Source organism: Sphaeramia orbicularis, chromosome 4 (genome assembly GCF_902148855.1).
Source record: "Sphaeramia orbicularis chromosome 4, fSphaOr1.1, whole genome shotgun sequence".
In the NCBI taxonomy this organism is placed as follows: Eukaryota; Metazoa; Chordata; class Actinopteri; order Kurtiformes; family Apogonidae; genus Sphaeramia; species Sphaeramia orbicularis.
In genome coordinates, this window is record NC_043960.1 from 7,625,479 (window position 1) to 7,647,878 (window position 22,400).

Here is a 22,400-nt window from a genome sequence, read left to right on the forward strand (position 1 = left end):
TATCAAAACAATATTTCTTTCAACTTTAAATACTGATTTTTCTTCCTTAGTGGAATCTGAAGAAACCAGAATGGTTACTTGTGGTTTCAAATGATTATTTTTGGCCAGATGTTGACAATATCAGAAATCTAGAAGTAGTATATTTATAGCAATTATAATGATTAAAATAAACTTAGCAGCATATTGTATGTGTAGGTGACATTGTAAACAAAATTAACACTATAGATAACATAAAAACAGCAATTACAGAGTATTGTTTTGCAGGATAGCCACCTTAGCAATGAAACTCCTGAACTGAATGTGTGTCAGTATTTTTGCCCATAAAGTGTATTTTGTTAGTATTTCTAAGAAGCAGCATTGTATTTTAACAATATTGGATGCATAGTATCCATAGAAAACACCAGAATGTCTCTTCATTTGTGTTTGTTTGCTCCTGTGGCTCCAAAACACAGCTTATAGAGAGCATTAGGCTTTATTTAGCAAATCCCCCTCCCTTCCTCCTCCCTTAGTCGACACTCCTACTCTAGAGCGCTTGGCAGCATTAGTCAGCTGCACGATCACCACATGTCTTGTTTGCATAAGGTAACTACCAGATATCAGCACAGTTGCCTCAGATGTGCTTTGTTGAGAATATTGTTTATTAATTGGTCTATGAAGGCCTACTACCTTTACAACATTTGTGCATCTTCAGTACGATGATAAAAATGTCTCCCCTAAGACAACACTAGAGGGCAGTGCAGGAAAAGATGCTGGTTGTTCAGCAGTCAAGGGAGGTTAACAGAAGTTAGACAAGGGGAAGGATGTAGATCAAAACGGGAGAGAAAGCGATGGGAAATAGATATGTGTATTGACCATAATAGATGAGGTAGATAAAAATATAAAAGAAGGGGTGGAAGCAGAAAAAATCAAAAAGCCAATAGGCCAGGAAAGTCACAGAACACAGCTTAGGACAAGGGGGAAGGGAGTCTGAGCTTAGGGTGGGGGTGGGGGTTATGAGGTGGAGACCCCCTCTTTAGGAGCATCTGCTGAGTGTTAAGACAGAGAAGGGAAGACAGAAGGGTGAAAGGAGGGAGGAGGCCACTGACAGAAGCAGCCGCTTGGAGGCAGCTTGACAAAAATAACAGGGTGAAAACCAAGCAAAGGGCCAATAAGTCGAAGAAAAGGCAAGAAGTGATAAATGAAGAAAACATTAACAGGGGGAGTTGCCATCTGATGGGCTTCAGCTTGACTTTAGAGGATTAATTAGGCACAGAAAAACAGACGGCTGGCTCAGGTTAAAGCATGACTGCAAAAAGACAAAGAGGTAGTGTTCTGTCCCTATGAAGAATATGCGCTGTCATACACTACAGGGTGTTCAGATGGTGTATACTGGGTCTCCAAATCTCTGGATCAGTGATCAACTTAATTTTTGAGTCAAAGATCAGTTCAGACTTTTCTTTGGAATGGTTGAGTAAGACAAACTGGAAGGAATAAAATTTGGGTGTTATTAAATCAACCTCAATGTGGAATATCAAGAATTTTAAAGAAGGCAAAGAAGATGGTTTCTAAATTAATTTTAGTCATTAACAAAATAAACAAGTATCAATGAAGAAGTAACGATCAGACCATACATTAAACAAATAGTTTCATGTCTTCTGTAGTCGGAAGCCCATTATGTAGTTTTATGGTAGTACTGGCAGAATGTGCAGCTTGTCTTAACTTTACACTGTATAATAATTTCATGATTTACTTGTCATAGAGTTTTTATTTTAAGCTGAAAAATGAGTTTTTGTTATGTCAACAGCAGTTGCAGTGGATTTGAGGGGAGGTTGTGACGCTAATAAACCTTACTATATTTACCATTCTCATGTGATTACATACATTGATTTATATAAGTTGCTGAACATGCACTTCCTGACCATTTTCAGGACAAGATTTCTCAACACAAGTTTTGTTTGAAGCAAAGATTTAACTAATGTGTTGACAAGCAGTGCACTGTTGGCAATGTAAGTATGCCTTTTATTTTGCTGAGTTTTCTTATAACACTGTCTTAACTGTCATTATCTTTTGGTTGCTGTTTCATATGAGGTTTAAATATTGTTTTTTTACATTGTTAATTTTTTGTTATTTTGTTGGTTTGCCTAATTGGTAGTCTCCTCTGTCCTTGTTCGTCCACATAAAAATTCACCCCATCTCTCCCTCTCTTCCTCTCTCCACCCTCTCATAGAAAATTAATCAGCATGCACACACACAAACAAGCGCACACCCCTCTCCGGGGGCCGGTCTGTCATCGGCCCTTCTCCTGCACGTTGGTTGCAGCTGTAGCCTTCGTTGCCATGACGTCACGGTGATCGATTCTCAGCTCGGTGCAGTGGGAAAGCACAGAGACAGAAAAAGGCAGCAGAGTAGAACAGACTGGCAGAGAGAGGAGGGAAGGTGGGAGGGAATGGGAAGAGGAGGAGAGAGAAAGAGAGGGCAGAGTGAAACCACACTGATATTCCAGGGAGGGCGGGACAAGGAGGCAGGCTCACACAAGCAGCCGCTACAGGAATAGTCCCAGTGAAAGAGAGAGCACCGCAAATGTTTTTGTGCAGTTGTGTGTGATTGTAGAGTCTGTGTGTGTTCTCAGTATGGCTTGTCTCTTTGCTTACAACTGCATTTTATATTTTTCACCAGCAAATAATTAATGTCACTCACCGCTGGGCAGACTCTGCACACTGTACTGCCATAAGGTAGGCTGAAGGGGAGAGGAGTGTGTTATGCATGTGAGTGTGTGCATTTGTGTGTTTGTTCATTGTATGTCTGTTTGCATTTTCTGTGCCTCTGTTTGGGTATGTGTAACTGTGTGTATTCACTGTATGTGCACTGTTATTTGTCAAGCAAGTGAGGTTACCAGTGTAGCATTCTCTCAGGCCGTGGTGTCAGGAGATTCAAGCTATAAGCCATGTGACTCTACAAAGAACTGCAGGGATTGGCTGAGCCTACCAGTGACCTCAGCAAGCAGCCTCCACCCCCTTCCCTCTCAGACACACATACACACATAAACCTCCCTCCCCTCCCTCCCTCTCTGATTCTCTCCACCTCCCTGCCTCTTTTTTATTTATTTATTTTTTTTTCTTCTTTTAGCTTTCCCCCACCTCTCAGCATCCTCGGCTGAGTGTGGAGGTTAGAGCTGCAGCAGCAGCAGCAGCAGCAGCAGAAGACCAGTAGCAGTAGCAGCATCCATGGCTTAAGCCCCAGCTTGGATCGGCAGCTAGCCTGGCCAGGCCCCTACCCCTCCTCTCTCTTCTCTCTCTCTCTTTCTATCTCTCACTGGATCTCTCTCTCCCTCCTGGGCTATTTGACAGGCGACGTCTGGGGGTGTCAGAGACTCACAGTTAGCCAGGGCGTTAGCCAAACGCACACGGCTGTTCTGCTGCCCATCCGTTTTACTGTATCTCTCTGGTAACCGGGGGCTTCTTCTCTTCTCCCCCTCCCTACATCCTGCTTTTATTTCAGGCTCCTTGGAGATAGAGGAATGCAAATCTGCAACCATGATGGAAGGTAAGATGAAGTGCTTGATTAATTTGTTTGTCTTTTTTTGTGGTAATTCAGGGTAATCCCTCTTTTTGTCCTTGTCGTACTGTGCTTCATCCGCTGGCAAGCTTGTATGTATGTGTTAGGGAGGTTCAAATGTCATAAGCTGCCCTGCTATTTTGAGTGCACACATTCTGGTGACTTGCGTGTTATAGGAAAAGGGCACAGCCACCAAATGTCTATCATAGAGGCACAATGGCGAGGCTAATTGAACCGTGTGTACCTTTGTGAATGTGGGTGTATGGCTGTAGTACCCCCCCCCCCCCACACACACACACACACACACACACACACTCCCATTTCCCGCTTCCCAAAGGATTATTTGGATTTATTGTGCAGGAGGGCTTATGTGCCCAGCTGGCTCTCTTGTATAAATTCTCTTTGTATGGTGCACTCCTAAACACATGTATCCACATGCGTGTACAGACAGTGCTGTTTGACATTGCTGTGAATCAACTCCACTACATTGCCATTTTACCCAGTACTCATACATGGATTTACATGTCTGTGCGGGTGGGTGTCGGCGTGGGTTTGTAGCCACCCATGGTTGGACCGATACACCTCTGCTTGGTTGATTGTGATGAGGAAAAAGAGGATTGATGAGTGTTTTAGTTTCATGTCCCTTTAATTGATGACATCAGCAGTGGGAAGGCCAGTGGTGGAAGGATGAATCCCTACAGCTCTGCAGCTGGCACACAAAATCCTCATTCCTTCCATTAAGTATTATGTTGTTCCTTGTATGTGTTTCATTTGGTTTTAGCCACTCATAGGCATTTGGAGGACTAAAGTGTCATGTATGTTACACATCTATGTGGAGTTACTGAAACAACCTTGAATTATGTAATCATTCCTGTGAATCTACGGTACCCAGACATCATTTTGAGGCAGTGAACACAAGCAAATGTGGATTAAAAAATGTGTTGGTCGTTATGGTTTATCTGCATTGATGTAAATTCCACTAAGGTGGTTATTGTTTTGCTGCTGTTTGTGTTCAGAAAAAGCTAAATGATGTTGTTTATTCTGGAGCATTCAGTAAATCAACTCTGTGCCAGAACGTCTGCTTCTAAGGAGGAATCTCATTAGTTGGTTGTCTGGTTAGGCTTATGTGTGTGTTTATATCTTTCTGTGAGCATTTGGACTTTTGGACACAATATTACAGCTTTCTGTTTGTATTGGCTGTTATTTTGCCCTCACACCAAAGGATAAAAGTGTTGTTTACAGTTGAGTTACATTAAGTAAACATGTTTGCTTTTGAAATGACCACATTCTTAAACCTTGAACTCCTTTGCAGTGTTTAAAGGTGTCAGCTTTTGAATAATCAAACTACTTTGTCGTACTGTAATTGACTTTGTATGTAAGTTAATGTAAAACACCAACTAGGAAAATACTTAAAATAAAAACAAACTTAAATGAAACCCTAACAGATCACTGCTGTGCCTCATATAATACATGAACTGTTGGCAAATGTAGCATGCTAGCTTACAATTTTTGAATGGAAATAAAGCATGTCTGACCAAATGTTTGATAAGAGGATGTATTCATGATCTGCCGGGTGAAAATAGAGTAAATTTAGATGGTGGTGATGACATTTCAACCAGTTAAACTGGCCAGGGGTATTGTCTAGTGTAGTGGTTCTCAACCTCTTAGACATGAGCTCTCATAATAATTATGTTGGTGTTTGTAACCCCGCCCAAAGCTAATGTTTTCTTTTTGATTAGTTTTGTTAGCTGTAACAGTTACCCCCTAGGTATTGTCCAGTGTGCTCCAGTCACTTTCAGGAAATCCTTCTTGATACACTGTTGGCTCAAATGTTAATCTGTAGCTGCTTGGTTAATCTTGGGCCCTCTTGCCCACCAACACACTAAATAAACTCTATAAAAGGGAAATGCTGTTGCTGGGAGTAATAATGTAAAATCTGTAGTCCTCTTTCTTCTTGCATCATGTTTTTCTGCAACCATCTGGCTACCCCTGAAAAGAATCTTGTGGGGGGTCGTGAGAGAGACATTGGCAGGTTCAGAACCACTGGTCTATTAACAATCTCCGTAACTGTGTCAATTCCCATGTACATGCCATTATACAAAATACTGACTGCTTAGGGGGCCATAATTAAGATGAAGACCGTGAGACAAGGCTACACCACTTCCTATAGTCACAGTTAGGCCAGCACTGCTTTCTTAGCACACAGCCTGCTCTTTGCTCTAGTGATGACTGAGCTACTATGTGTGATAGATGAAGTAATACAGTGTGGTAAGAGAAAAATAATAGAATAGAACAAAATCTCCAGTTATCAGCTTTACCATTCAAAGAATAATGATTTAGTGTTGAATCATTATTAAGCAGTTTGTTCACTGAGGGTAAAGACTATTTCTAGCTCTCTGAATAAGACTGTGGCTTTTCTGATGCAAGGCTTAAAAATCTTAACAGTACCATTAAGTAATGCAGAACAGAGGCGAGTCTTGGTAATGATGGGCTTATCTAGGCTTATCTATTGCACTCCCTCTGCTGCAATTTCAAGCGTGCAGTCCTGTCATCAACTGTATTTGTCACGAGAAAGGTTGTTAGGTAATACTGTAGTTGGGAGGAAAAAAACAGTCAGCAAGCAGCTTCTCCATTAGCATGGCTAGCTCAGGCTTAGCATGGACTGTGTGAGGGCAGGATTACAGTCAGTCAGGTGTTAAAATTGGATTCTAATCCTTGTTAGCACTGCTTTTTAAAGCTCCATGCCATGGACAGCATGGTTGTTCCTGGGGTGCACATGATGTTGAAGACACTGGTGGAATTATTGTGCTCACATTAAACCATTAAGAGCACCACCTAAATTCTAAATAAAGACAGGGAATACTGTGCTTAAAAAGGTCAGATGTACAAATGATAAAAACCATCAGGCAACCCTTGGAAAAAACTAAATAAAAATAGCTAATTATTTACACATTAGTGGAGGATATACTGTATTCTTCAAGTAAAATGTCTCCTGTTGCTTTTTTGTCTTGAGAGCCTTCTCTTGCAGGGGAGTTGTTTCACTAGTAATTTACTCAGTTCTTCTCGAGGTAATTGTGCTGTGTAGCGTGGGATTCATGACTCAAGGGGCAGGTGCTGTAAGGAGGAGGCACAGACATTATCAGCAAAGTTCAGTTAATTAGTTTAGTTTACTACTGCATAAGAACACTGTTGACATATGTTTTTGCCAACCATTCTTCTTTCTAAATATCCAGTGTTTGATGGGCTTGTAGATCGAAATTTTGAATGCAGGGTTGGTGTTACTGATTAGTCCTCCTTTGTAACAAGAGCTAATATTTAGATTTATATTCAAATTCCCTATTGGATGTCTGTGGTAATCACTATTCATGAACAGTAACTCGGTAACCCTCCTCTTCGAGTAAACAAAATGCATTGGCTATAGTCACCGTCAGTTAAATCTTAGAAATGTCGTAATGCTTTTAGCCACCCTCTGACCTTGCTCTTGTATGGGCTTCAGGTCAAACGTCCTTTCATAATCAATGTACAATTAAAACTGGCATGTGCAAAAATACTTCCTTATGTTTCAGCCAAAGACTGTAGACTATAAAGTTTCTTATAATACTGCTCTGAGGTGGGATAAGGAGAAAAGGTGAAGTTTCTTGGTCTCATATTATGGGGTATAATGGCCATTGCAGTCCTCTGTGAATTGTAAGGCTTCAAACTAATAGTTCAGCAATCTCACTTTCAAGCACTGCTAGGAGTCGTGACTGTCAGAGATCAGTCCGGTGTAGAGAGTTTCCTGGAGTTGGATAAACCCTGACTGTAATGCCCAAGAGCAGAGGTCAAAGAGGATATTAGGTCATACTGCGAGTTCTGTTTCACTTTAAGGCTTCTTTATATGACTTGATGTTCGGTAATAAGTAAATAATCATTTCATTTTGTGATTTGGAGTAAGTAGATTGTTGTGATTAAATTACATTTGCTAAGATATGGTTGAAAACAAATTAAGTCCCGAATTCCCTCAGCCTATCAGCTTATGGCTTACAAGCAGCATTGTTTTGCAGGTTCAGCTCTAGTACCAGCTCACCCAACTAACATAGACCATTACTGTTAATAGTACTTTAAATGTGCTTGAACATAAAAGGCTGATATTTGCTTTGATTGAAAACATTAGTTTATATTATTAATGGTTGTCATGGTTTGTGTAGTTAAGATTGTTAGGAGTTTTTCTTGAGAAGTTGCTAGGTTTAGTGACGTTAAGGTCATAATACTGTGTCGGATTATAGTTAATATTATATCATTCATATTAGAGGTTACAAACATGCTGCTGTTTGTATTAATAGACACAACTAGTACCAGTGTATTACCAAAAACCATATTAATGTATCATTTGGTAGAATAAGGGATGAAAATAGTATTTCTCTGGTCAACCCTTGACCAGTACATCTGCTCTAACTCACCGTCAGACAGACTGTGCTGCCATATGGTTTCCTTGGTAACGACCATGAGGCTGACTCATGTCTGTATTGTTAATGAGTTGACCAGAGGAGCTGGCAAATGCCCCAAGTCCAAATTTATTTTGATTTCTGTATAAATAAATATTTAATGTGTTAGTGTACCCACAAAGACGTGGAAGATGGTTGGCAATATTATCCATCATTCTTTTCTACAGAAGTATAGCTTCTTGAATCATGTTGTACAATAATGGTTTAACTGCCATTGGTCCAAACACATTTGATGTGTGCTGATTGATTAGAAGTATAAACCTATAATTTTTTAAAATGTTTTTTTACTAAGCAGGGCAAATTAATGTGAGGAAATTATGAATAAAGAAAAAGAATTGCTGATGAGAGTGGCCAGTTCTGCAACATACCAACAGTCCACAGTTGTTTGACCACAGATGCAGCCTGTTGATTTCATAGTAAGAGCAGTGCAAATGAGTGCAGCACCAAGTTACACATGGACACATCTGATGATGCTGCAAATATTTCATTAAGAGTACAGGTGAACAGCTTGCATTTTATTCATACTCTGACAACTGAAGTGCTGGTTTTACATATATATTTCAAATCGGATTAGACATAGAAATGCGGAACAAAGTGGTGTTATAGGGGAAATGTGACAGTTTTGGTAAAATAAAATAATTATGGGGGAATTCTGACTTCCTCAATCTACAGTTTGTGGTCAAACTAGATCAATGGCCTACTCTCACTCTGTATTTAGTAGTTGTTGTTTTTTTTTTAATCTGATGTTAAAACATTGCATTCTGTCTATTAATGCCTTCACGATCAGATGAAAATATGAAATATGAATTATGAGTTACAGAAACCATGGCACAATGAAAGAAAAAAAAAAAGAAGAGCAGATGTTTTGGTGCAGTGGGTATTGCGTGACTCTTTCTAGTTGGTGGTTGCAGGTCATTTTTGATCTCTTCAGCTAATTAATAATGTTCCATGATAAACAAAATGTTCGCCTAACGTCTACCTCTGATATTCTAAATGCTTTAAATTCTTTACTTCACAACTTTTGCTCTATTAAGACATTCTCCTTCATATGCAATATGGTCACGAATAACTATCCATGCTTTTCCAGCACCATCTTCATGCTGTTTTTAGTATATCTCAAAGGCAGTTATACATTAAAAGAGTGTTTCCTCTGGTGCAGCACTACTTTGCAGATCTGGCCTCATATCTTGTGTGACTATAAACTGTAAGATTATACAGTATCTCACTGCCATTCCCTATCCTGAATAAACAACATTAGCATTAAGATTTTGTGCCAAAGCTTTTCAATTCTGAGCTTTAGTTTGCACTCATGTTTCTGCTAGTATTAGTCTAAATGGATGGATATTATGTGGGAATGGATATTGTGTGTTCAGGGACAGAGAGCTGATAGACGAGGCTTCTGCTGACGTCAGTATTTATTCCAGTGAAGTGAAAAGTCTGAGTCACTGGCTGATCCTAATAATAACATAAAATGTGTGGATGCATGCAAACATGAGGAATGCAGACATTAAAATATGTCTGTATGTGTAGTCAACTGCATGTTTATGTGTGCGGAGAAATCTCATTGTCGGATGTGTCGCAGTAGAATGGGTCCTTTGTGGCTCTTATTGACAATAAGTTTGACAGAGACCCAAATGAACTTTCCCACAACAAAGACATGCAGGGACAAGAACTCCAGAGAGGAGGAGGCAAAGGGAACTGCCGTCAAAATGAATCGGCTTGTTCTTGTTCGCACTCTGTGTAACACCATATTTATTCATCCATCCATTCATAGACACAACAGCCCAACATCCTCACAACAGCCTTTTCAAATTCCATCTCGTTCTTTGTACAGACACACATAGACACAGAGAGGCAAGCTTATGTAATGATGCCTAAGATTCAGTGCCAGAGAAACTGACATGTTTGTGTAATCCAATGGCAGCTGGGGAACGACAAGGTTCTTCAACAGTGTAATCAAACCGGTTTCTTTGAATAACATATTGTATGAGATTCAGCTTTAAACGTGGGTTTTATGTATCAAAGACAGTTAAACAATTGTTTTTGAATGTCTGACAGTTTTAAGAGGATAAAAATGAAAATTACTGTACAAAGAATCTGAATTATACTCTTAATTTAGTTACTAATTTTAGATGGCTAAGTAATATCTTTATAGCTACTTTCTGTACTGTCTGCCTCAAACAAAATATGTTAGGGATGTATTTTAGGAAGTAGCAAAGGCTATTATCCAACAGACTAGGGATGCAGTTTTTCAGGCAGGAAAAAAAACACAGAGATTAGAGGTTCCTGTAGTCAAAACAGGAGGTGATTTCTGTTCCAGATATGTTGTCTTCTGTCAAGGAAGTTATCCAATCAGTCCCATTTGTCAGTCAGGAGAATTATTGAAAAACTAGAGCGCTGACACTCATGAAAAATGATGAAAACTTGGGACATTTACACTTTGAAGCAGATCCATTAATATTAGCAGAGGCTGTGTTTTCATTTAATCTTTAACCATTGGAAAGTTCCAGGCTCACTGATATATTAGAATTGTAACTGAAAAACTGACATTTACCACCGATTGGAGTTTGACTGACACATTAAATCTAAGATTTTTGTTTCCATGGTTTTAGTCACACTAACCAGTGGCATCAAGTGGCTAAACTAAGGCAAACTAGTATTTACAGTTTTATAAGGAATGAGAAGAGGGGTAGACTGGTTGGCCTCTGGACGTATTGGCTCCCTGAGTGTCCTTATAATTCAATGAAGTAATTTGTTGCAGGAAGATGGTACAAGGTTATTTCTGAAACATGAATGTCATCAAACTTCACATGGTACCATAGGTGCTGTCCTATAATGTGTTGTGATGTCAGAGGGGCAGGGAAAGTCTCTGGTGGATTCACCACCAACTAGAATTCAGGTGAGAGCCAATTAAATGTAGTTCAGTGCATCAGTGATGAGCGTCGAGCTGTTATGTTGTTGTGAGAGCCAAGGCATCAATCTTAGCGGCACTCGGTCCTGTGAGTGACTGGATGTGCTGCCTGTTTGACTGACTCATCAGATGTGTGTCTGAACACACACAGGCACACACCTCAAGGATGTGTTTAGGTCATAGCTTAAATCCTCTGGGAGCCTAGGACCAAGGATTACAAAGCTTCCATTATATCTTTCAGTAAATTGATGCACACATTTAAAAACGGTTTCAGTGTCAGTGTGTTAGACAGAGTTCATATCAGCATAGCTTAGAATGAAACCCAGTTGCAAGAGAAAAGACGAGATGCAGAGAGACAACCTGACAGAGATTGAGAGAATAGGAGAGAGAGGAGTTTGCTGTTAAAGCATTGCCAGGAGGAAATGGCTTGACAAAATCACAAGTGGTGAAGATATAAAAGGAGATGAAGTGAGTTGAAATGTCCATGCAGGATCCCATGAGAGCAGAAGAGATGCATAGTGAGCACCAGTGAGGGTCAGAGTCCCAGAGAAGGAGAGGGCAAGACAAATGGATACAGAGAAAGAGGACACTGTGATCATCATGAAAAACCTGTATTTTGTTGAGTCACCTCCTTTGCTCCATTGCTTTCTTTGGAATCCGATCAGCTCATGTGGCGCTGAGGGTGATGTTGAAAACAATATAGAAGGAATACCCAAATGGAACATTTCCTGTACATCATATATACTGAAATAGTATTGAATAGAGATGAAAGGAAAATGGACTCAGAGGGAGAAGGTGGAAAATGATGCAACAACGTGGGGCTGAACGATAAAAAAGTTCATATTATCGAAAATGCATATGAGATCTTTCTTGTTGCTAGGTTTGTTTGTTTTTTTGTTTTTTGTCAAGTTTAAGGTTCATCTTTGGACATGAGTCAGTGTTAAAGAAGTAAGATTTGTTTATCTGTTTCAGATTACTCATCAAAAATGCTATATAATGAAAATGATTTTACTAGATATAATGCAACAAAACCACCTGTAATCCCTGATTTTGTGATTTAGTTCTTATTTTTTTCATTATCTTTATTCTGTGTTATTCTTGTGAAAGCCATCATACCAGGACAATCTGAGTTCTTATTAAATTAAGTAAAACAAACTGGAGACATGAAGATTTTCACTACAAAAGTAACGATTATTCAAACAGAAAATTATATTGTCAGCCCTGCGATGAACTGGTGACACGTCCAGCGTGTACCCCGCCTTCGCCCATAGGTAGCTGGGATAGGCTCCAGCACCCCCATGACCCTTTTTGGGGATTAAGTGGTTCTGAAGATGAATGAATGAAAATTATATTACAGTAATCATAGCCACTGTTCTCCATGGCAAGCAATATGATATAAAATCATATCACAATACTTATATTATTATTGTTAAATCATCCAGTCGGAAGTGAATAATGAACACGACAGCTATGTATTTTGATCATTCAGTTGTTTTAGCTGTATGCCACCACTGTGTGCCTTGTGTGTTTCTTTGCTATCTAATAGCCTTTACTTTTAGCCTCTTTCCCATTCTGTACTCCTTTCCTTTTGTCCTGGACTGTCTTTTATATCATCGAAATGACTCTAGATGGATGCGGTGGCAGGAAACCCCTCAGGGAGGTTGGATTTATTTGGCCATATAATATTAATGTGTTTCTATTTATTATGTATTTTTCTCCCAAGCTGACTGTTAGCACTTGGCTTAATTTGTGTCTCCTTTTACTAAATTAATAAATCAACATAGAATCTCACTGCAGTTATGTTCGTTGAAAATTAGTCCTAATGTTGTTTGGTATAAATTCCAGTATTTGTGATTATGGAGTGGCTGAATGGAGAATAGAAAATGGACTGACAACTGTGTCTGTTTAGGCTTTAGTTTTTATGCCTCTTCCTTCCTCTCTCTGGTTTTCAGTGCTCTTCTGACATTTGCGGATTTATTAAAAAAAAAAAAAAAAATCTTATATTTGTCTGTTTGTGTGAGAAACCCCCTATCTGTCATATCTGTGGATGTGTCTGATGTGTCGAGCACATCATGTGTGTTTGCGCTGTACTGCTACAAGCTAGACCAGTGCAAACAGATGTCAGCTTCAATCAGAGGAGGATGCACTAACACAGTGACGCAGAGACACAGCCACAGGAAGAGATTAGCAGCGTTTAGATTGATACTGGTTGGGTCGAGAGATGGAGTCATGAGGGAGGGATTGAAGGGTTGGAGGGCTGAAGAGAGCAATGCAGGGACTGGAGAAATGCGATTCACGACAGAGGATGAGCAGACTGCTTTGAGGATGTGATTAAAAAGAGAAGCACAGCATGTGTAGAAGTGTCTTGCCAGCTGTGTGTGACATGTTTACAGGCTTGTACTGTTCAAATGGAAAGTTCTGTGTGTGTGGAGTAGGTGCATTCTTGTCTCTGTGTACATTACATTTGCTCCTGGTAAATGTTCAGGGTTGTTTGAAGAGAACAAGTTATTTCTTCTATGCTTTACATGCTGGAGTTTTAACCCTTTGTTTTGTCGGTAAAAAGACAATGCATTTATTATTTAAGTGAAATCTAGATTGTTTTTTACTCATTAAAAAATGAAATCTTTCTTTTTTTTTTATGGAGAATTTGCACCTTAAATTGATTGTATTCTGGTTTCCAAAAATATTTTTTCGTTCCTAATCATTAAATCTATGTCATTTCAACTGAAGAAACACATTAGCAATTTATATATTGATATGAATTGGTTGCATTTTCAGTTTTTCTTATTGCAGTGCGAGTATTTTTCACAGTTTTTCAAAAGTAAAGCCTCGATTACTGGAATTACTTCAATATATTGCTTAGCCTTAACTGGAAACACAACCTTTTATATTAATTAGTAGTGTTTGCTGGTCTCCATGTGACAGTAGGAGGAGTTTATTTCCCTGAGTCTACCCAGATGCATAGAAAACAACACTGGTGATTCAGTTTCACATTACATATTTTCATATAAATATTGAGTTGTGTTTTTTTTTTTTTTTTTTTTTAGGTGCAGTACAGTAAAGTGAGTGGGAGGATATTCTGTTTATAATTTTTAACCTTATGAACCATGAAACAGTGAATCAGTAATGGTACATATTGCATAGTGTATCTGTTTGGTTTGATTTTTAATTAATACAAACAAAAATGGCTGATTTTATACATTTGGCTTTTGTTACATTGAAGAAATTCCTGGATTTTTACACAACAGAAATACTGTTTATTGGAGTCCTTTACCCATGGAATGCAACAATGCAACCCATGCGTGGGAGTGTATGCATCTTGCAAATTGTTGGAATATGATTATTACCTCTGCCAAGGAACTGCAAAGGTTATGTTTTCATCAGGGTTTGTTGGTTTGTTAGCAAGATAACTCAAAAAGTTAGATGAATTTAGATGAAATTTTCAGGAAATGTTGATACTGACATAAGGAAAAAAATATTTAATTTTGGGGGTGATGGGCTGGGGTGGGGGGGGTTTGTTTGTCTGTCTGTTAGCAAAATAACTCAAAAAGTTATGGAAGGATTTTGATGAAATTTTCAGGAAAGGTTCATACTGGCACAAGGAACAGATGATTAAATTTTGGTGGTGATCGGGGGGATCTGCCTTGGCGGAGATCTGTGCTGTCCGAGTGCTTTTCTAGTTTGAATATTGATCATTAGTATATTGATGAAAGTGTTTACATTTACCTCAAAGCACCTTTATGTTTGCTCGAATTAAAAGAGCCTATTGGATACATGTTTGTATTTTGTGCAAAATCATAAATAATACTGGTCAAACAGTCCTTCTGCCAGTCATTGTCCCAGCAGCTATCAGATGGATGACTCATAGCAGATAGGATTTCATTAGCAGACATCAGACCATCCACAGAATAGAGGAGCCATTGATTTTCACCATACCAGTGGGTAGAGACACAAAGAGGGAGAGAAGCAGGAGGTAAGGAGTCATGGGAGTTAGAGGTACAGAGAGAACTGCAAGCGAGAGGAAACGGCACATCAGTAAAACTAAACCACACGGCACAAAGCACCTGTCATCTGTAGCCCTCTGTAAGACACTGAGCAGCACTGTTGGCTGCACACTCCACACTGTCTGTGTATGTAATGAAAGATGGCTGCAAAGGATTTTTCATATTCTGTTTTGTCTGCGAGAACATTTTGTGCAGATGTCACTCGGCAATTTGTTAAAATTCACCAGGGGTTGAAAAAGATGGAGGCTTTTTTTGCACAGCAATGCATGTGTGACAGTCTTGACCACAGTGAACTGTCATGAGGAACATGGCAAACTCAATCCTGCTTGGTGGACACCAGCTCCCCTCAGACCTGAAGTGTCGTTTCAGAGGCAGAGGTCATCTAGTGTTGCCTGAATGCAGTGATTTTTGGCTTCTTCTTTGTCATATAGTACATTGTATCGATGTCACATGAGACTCCAGGCCTACTGTGTTAGACGGCCTCTGTGGTGGTAAAGGTAGCATTGGAAGAGTCGCAAACTGATAAAGGCTGGAGTGGATAGAAAATGCATTAGACAGGATTTAAGAAAAGACTGATTGATATCAAAGTGCCTCGTACATCAGATAGACAGCAATGCTCATTCGCTTGGGTTGCTGTGTCATGTAGTGACTAAAAAAATCCAAGAAGCGAGGATCCATAGTTATGAAGTTTGCTGATTCTTTGCTGGATTACAGAAAAAAATCTACGGTAAAGAGAAAGCAAATAAAGTATAACAAGAAAAGCACTCAGAGAGTGCAGACCTCCGCCAAGACAGATCTGCCCCACCCTCACCCCTGATCACCACCAAAATGTAATCATTTCTTTCTTGTGCCAGTATCAACATTTCCTGAAAATTTCATGAAAATCCGTCCATAACTTTTTGAGTTATCCTGCTAACAAACAAACATGCAAACAAACACGCAAAGCAAAGCAATCACAATACCTCCTGGCAGAGGAAATGATATAATATTAATTTGATAAATTTCTCATATCTCAAACTTATCCAGCATATGTAACAATTTCCTGAAAAAAACATACAGACTCATGCACCAATAATCATCTCAATCTTCACTTCTAACTTTTGTGTTGCTGTGTATTTGCAGCATGTCTTCTGCCTGTATCTTCTATTTTCCTCTGGTTTCGCTTTTTTGGGGATATTTCTTAGGGGCGTGGACTTTTGGCATGTTCAATCTCTAGCCAACAACAGCATCGTGCTGCTTGTGTGGGTAGAATGATGTCAAAACGCTGCTGCTGGCCTAGCTTCAGTAGTTATAGATCAGGGGTGTCCAACTCTGGTTCTCGAGGGCCGGTATCGTACATGTTTTAGATATTTCCCTCTTCCAGCACTCCTGGAAGCCATTACACCATTATCAGGCTTCTGCAGAGCTTGATGATGAGCGGATCATTAATTGAACAGGGAAATATCTCAAACATGCAGGTTACTGGCCCTTGAGGATCAGGTTTGGACACCCCTGTTGTAGATGAACTGCCGTTCTGTCTGAAAGGCAAAAGTCTGGGCAAAGTGCTCACATACAGACCCCCATCTTCCTGATGCAAACACACAAAGCAGGAAGCAAAAGAAAGAGATAGGAGGAAGCATATCCTTTTGTGAATTTTCCTTAGTAGCTGTAAAGGAGAACGTAAAATGTTATTTTCTGATTGTTTTCACAGCAGAACTCTGTTTCTCCCCTTTTTTTTTTTCCCCCCAAAACCATTGCTCACTCTCTCCACTGGTCTATCTCCCTCATCCATTGAGCAGAGAGAACACACAAGGGAAATGTTGCCTTAATACTTCTGTCAACTTAAAACATTTCACATGGATTCAAGGCTATATTGACCTTTAAGTAGAGACTAAGAGTCCTATTTGTTCATTTAAAATCCTGCAAATAACAAATAATCTACATGAACCCATGTGTCCAGGCCATAATTTGTCCAACTTAAAAAGAAATGATGGAGGAACAGGAAGTCACTCCCCACTCTTTACCTCGATGTTAACCACTATCTATAATTAGTGAAAGCAGTGCACCAATTTAAATACTTCCTGTCTCCTCATTCCTTCTAAAATAAGATTAGGCTCTCCAACTCTGCTAAAGCTATGCCTAAAAATCTACATCTTCTAGGGTAATTTCAGGCTGATTTGCAGAGAAGGTGAAGAAACTCAAATATGTTTGACAAGCACTCTTCTCCACACAAGTTTAGGACAAATCACAAGGGTTTCCCCCCCCCCCTTCCAGCAAGTCATAAGGCTATCTGCAAATAGTTTTAGAGTTAGCCTTTGGGAATTCAACTGGAGACTGCTGTCAGCACTGTTCAGTAGTATTGGCATATTCGTCAGGCAGTCCCCCAATTTAGAAAGAAAAATCAGCATATCTGTAAGTGTTGTAGCTTGCAGTTCAATAGTAATTAAAACATCTCAATCTCAAAAGCATCAGAAAGTAATTATTATCCTCTTGTTAGGACCATGCACTAGAATACCCTCGTGTTATTTTTTTTGCCTCAAAATTCTTTGTTTTTCTGATCTCCACTGGCCATCTTTTTGAGATATAAGATAAGACGTACCTATATCCTGATCTGTCCAAGTACATGTTGCACTGGTGTGTGTGGTCTGTTGAAGCCAAATTATGTGAACTTTGGTTATTATTTTGGAGTTGTATGTGGTCACACATTACCTTCTTTGTTAAATACAGTATAATCAAATTTGACACCAATACATTAGAAAAAGAACACTGTGGCCAGATAAAAAACATGAGGGTGAGACAGTGGTTCATTAGAGCATATTTGTGACTTTCTAAATGGTGTAGTCATGTACATATCTGTGTCTCTGTGCATCATCGCACATGCATCTGTGTTCATGTTTGCAACACAGGTCTGCGCTTTCACGTGTACTAAGCTAGCCTCCATTTTGCAGTAACTACTCTACCAAGGTTGTCCTGCAGTAGCCCCTTTTGTTGTGGTAGAAGTACCGGTCTGTTACATAACATGCAGTCACTAAGAACAATGTCTGTTTTTCAGCACCTTGGTGCAGCTTACACAACATGTGTACATAATGTTAGCACCACATTCTGACAAGTGTTGGCTTGAGCTATAGCATAAAATCCTTTGTCCCAGTGGAGACGCAAGTGAGATTACATTGTTTATAGCCCTTGAATAAAGAAGGAAGACTTTGGATTTGTTTAGGTATTCATATAGAATTTTGTTTTGTGCCAAAAGGCAGGAGAGGGAAAAGCAGGAAAAACACAACTTAAACTGTTGGCTTTGCAGAGGTTGCAAAGCTATTGTTTGTGTGACTTTGTTTAACCAGAGCCATTTGTAGTAGAGTGTACTATAATTTACTGCTTCAGAGATAATGTTAAGGCTGTTACTTACTGTAGACGAGTCTCTACGTACCGTATGTACATGTTGCCACATTCATATTGGTGGTTATATAAGATTTTCTCTAACCTCAGACTGCTGATAGTTAGGGTGACACAGGAATTGATGGTGTGTTCCCTCCAAAGTGGTTCCACATCTTGTGGTTCACTGTGGTTTCTCCACCTCCTCTCTCTTTCCGCCTCTCACCCTCTTGGTGTCACTTTCCCTTGCGATCCCCCCTCTACTTGTACGATGCAAACAACACTTGACCTTTTGAAGATGTTAGTGGTTCTTTATTTGAGTACTGTGACTGTGAGAAGATGCATTCAGAGGTTTTCATTAGGGCTTCATCTTAATGACCCATAGACACTCAGGAGATTCCTTTGCCAACCAAAAGCTGCCTGAACCTATAATCTGGGTGTGAACTAGGGAGGGGTGGGACTGCTTTACCCAGAATCCACTGAGATTAGATTGTTGGGAGGGAATAAGGCAGATGTAATCCACAGGAATTTGGGACAGCTTTTTAGGATCCTTTCTCAATTAAAAGGAATGGGGTAAAAACGAAGATGCACCCTTTGTTGCTCTGTTGTTGTTTTTCTTCCCCCTCTGTCCTCCCCCTTGTCTGTCCTCATTTTCATAATTGTTCTTTTTCTACAAAGTAATTTCCGGTGTTTCCCTGGAGGCACATGGAAGGAAGGCATTACCAAACAGCATCTGAGAAACTGATACAAATCGACTGTCTGGTAACTCACTGTATACAGTGCTGCATATTGCTTATGAAGGGACTCCTCTTCAGAGCAGACTAATAATCTGAGGCACAATCTCTCACTCATAATCTCATGTCTGTCCGTCTGTCTGACAAAAGTTTAATATTACATTTCTGTAAAGAGGACTCACAAGAGAGAGACTGAGCAAAGAATGATCAAAAGCAACTTAGATATCCTGACTTAAGCTCCTGCACTGAGCCAAAAGCTTTGAATTGTGAATCGATTACACTGGACAGCATGTAAATTGTTAACCAGCAAGTGTGTCATATTTTTGAGTGAGATGAGATAAACCGAAATGTAATGAGTGCGGCTTACACATGGTGGAGTGAGTCCCCGGAGACTCTGAAGTGCTGTGAGTTAAGAGTTCCCAGACTATCTACTCGTTGCAGAGTGTTGAGGCAGTAGTGACCAATGTGGAGCTGAGAGTGTGATGAATGGGTTCAGCACACAGATACAACATGTGGGAAGAAAGGCAGGTTATTATTAATTGCAAACTGCTTCATCGTCACTTGTATTGGCACACTTAAAAGAAAGCAAATAGAAGAACATAACAGATGAAAAGGGTTTTAGAAGGGACAAATGGTAAAAAAAAAAAAAAAATTGCGATGAGAATGAGAAGTGATGAGATTTCACTGATACTAGTGCCATCATTGGTCATGCTTACTGATCTGATTTTGTATTGATTCCCTTACTTATTCCAGATCAGTTTTCTGTGTGGAAAAGAGCAGAGTTAGACAGAGTTTAAATAGTAAACATAAATACGTAGGTTATGGAGAGGTGAAGCCCCATTGGACCTTAAAAAAAAAGTTTTACAGTCCATGGAGAGAGACGGGTGGTTGTTAATATCATTTGAACTATGATATCATTATACTTATAAGTCAAGAAATTTGCAGTTGAGCAAACTGTTGAAATACCAAACAGTAAAAATACGTAAATATTAAAGACTACAGTTTCAGAAGTTGTGGCAGGGACATCATTGTAACATTGTCTTCCTCCGCGATCTGTTTAGAGTCGGTGAAGATGTCTCTGCAGCTTCAACATGACCAGACTTGTAGTGATTTGCACGCCTTTCAGTACTTTGTCGCATCGCTTTTAAAGAATGACATTAAAAAAACATACCAAGGATGACATAGTTGATAGCACAGTTCATTCAGAATCCAAAAATTGTTTGTCTCTTGCCATTGACAGCCTTTCAGCCGCACATGCACCAAGCACTTTTCTTTTCTAAACTGGATTTTATAAACCAGAAATGCAATAAATAGTTGTCTTCACTCTTGTTTGTTCAAGACACAAAGTCGCAGAATATGGTCCTGAAAATGTCTGGCAAACAAGCAAGACATATGAAGGGACGCACAACAGAGAGGACGAGTACAGTAGAACATCAGCTTAAAGTTACAATTATTTGCTGACATCAGATTTGGAAAAGAGAGAACACAAGGAGGACTGTTCCGGGAATCCATTTTTATGGTATTTTTTTGTAACCAGAAGGATAGTTCCACTTTATTGACTCTTCAAGGTTACAATGTTGTACATATCAATACCCAGTTAGACACAATGGTTGGACGTCATAAAATGAATCAGAGGCAACATTTATTATGGATTGGATAGTTTGAAACTAGTTTTTGATTCTTACTCCTTTTGAAAGGGTTTTAAACACTCTATTCTGTCATTATATGTGGTATATAAATGGTATATTTATAATATTTTGAATTGAATCAGATGATCCCTCTGTTATATAAGAGTTTAAGGGATGAAATCAAGTCCATTTACCTGATTGGTATAGTGGTTGTCAGAAAGGAGATTTGGCATTGAGACGTACATTAGAAAGCCCAGTGGGGCGTTTTCCAGGATTATCTACTAACACACACTGGTACTCACACACTCTATCATACTTTATGGACTGTGGATATACAGCTGCATTGGGGATCATAAAGGAAAGGTTCACTGGATGTAATTTTGATCAAGAGCAGTGTCCATAGCATAACTTTTACCTTTACTCTTGTAAAATAGGTTCTTAATTTTACCTTTTTCTACCCATAAAGTCTTATTTTTACCATCTACACATTTAAGGTGAGCAAATAACCTTCACACTGCTTTCATTGTAATTGAACATAGACAGTCACTTTAGACTCGAGCCTACATTGGGATAAATTTGTGGATATACAGTTCTACTCACGGTGGTGATGTGATTCCATTTGTCAATACAAACACAGAGAATGCAGAGGGATATAGTGATCAGCACGTTCACAAGTCTGTCATCATGTTTTTGAGGTATAACTGGAAATCCATTTGATATTTTTTCACCACACTGTTTATTATTCCATATTTGACTGCTGACTGTTTTGTCTGTCCATCATCCTGTTTGTCATCATCTCATTTATGGAGCAGAACTGCACAACCATTCAATATTTTTCCAGTAAACTACACGACTCATCTGCTTCCAATGAGCAAATTCAAATCAAATAAGCTAACATCACTAACAAAACTAACAGCTGCTTGACCTTTCTGTTTGTGTTTGGTTTATATGTTGATTTTTTTTTTTTTTTTTTCTCACCACAAACCTCTATCATTCCCTTCTCCTCTACCACCTCCTTCTCCCCATCTTAGTACAAACACAGATCTCCCAGTCTAGGAAAAAAAAATTATCCTCTCTTCTGTGAATCACACTTTATTGTACACCCACACTGTCTTTAGCCTCATGGCTCAACCACTTTGAATCCTTGCATTTCATTTAAAATAGCGAGAACTCTGGACAGTTGAGTCAGTAACGTAACGCATTTATCATATTTGCTGCTTCCACAAGCTTAGAGAGCAGTCTGAGTCATAACACCCCTCCTCTTTGATTGCATGATGAGAATAATTGCATGCAAGTGACAGCAGGAGCCTAGAAATACTTCTTTTTTTAATCATAGCATCATATTGGTTAACAGCAAGGCCAACCCAGCTGAGTCTTTATTTGCCATTGTAGCAGCAGTTTAAGGTTGGGCAATATTTGTCCATTTCTGAGGAAAATATCACAGTTTTCCTGAATATTCAAGGTTTTTCCTTAGCTCTATCTCATTTAATGTTGGCACTTACCTATTTTTCCATGGGCAGGTAGTGTTCAGGTGTGTTCTGTAAGTGCTTGGCCTGAAGTCAAGCTAAAATCATGTTTCTGAATTCAGCTGAATATTCAATTTGTGAAATCAGTAATGCCAATAATCCTTTAACACAACAGTGGGTGATTTTCCCTGGAAAAAATCAAAGTCTTACCAAGTGTATTTTTCACATTTCTAGTCAAAATATCTCACCACACTTAAAATAAGACATAATTACCTAAAGAGTAACTTT

General features: G+C 39.2%; 1 protein-coding gene across 2 annotated transcripts in view; it reads left to right on the plus strand.

The window, feature by feature from the left end:
* Positions 1-2,516: 2,516 nt before the first annotated feature.
* Positions 2,517-22,400, plus strand: part of sgip1a (SH3GL interacting endocytic adaptor 1a) — a 73,441-nt gene continuing 53,557 nt past the window's right edge. Inside the window, exons 1-2 of one of the 2 annotated variants that reach the window (XM_030131474.1) lie at positions 2,517-2,711; positions 3,478-3,522. In XM_030131474.1, coding sequence (XP_029987334.1) covers positions 3,513-3,522 — 10 coding nt within the window. In that variant the 5' untranslated portion in view covers positions 2,517-2,711; positions 3,478-3,512. Of the gene's footprint in view, positions 2,712-3,031; positions 3,523-22,400 lie in introns of those variants that run through there. The other variant, XM_030131476.1, reaches the window with a different exon arrangement.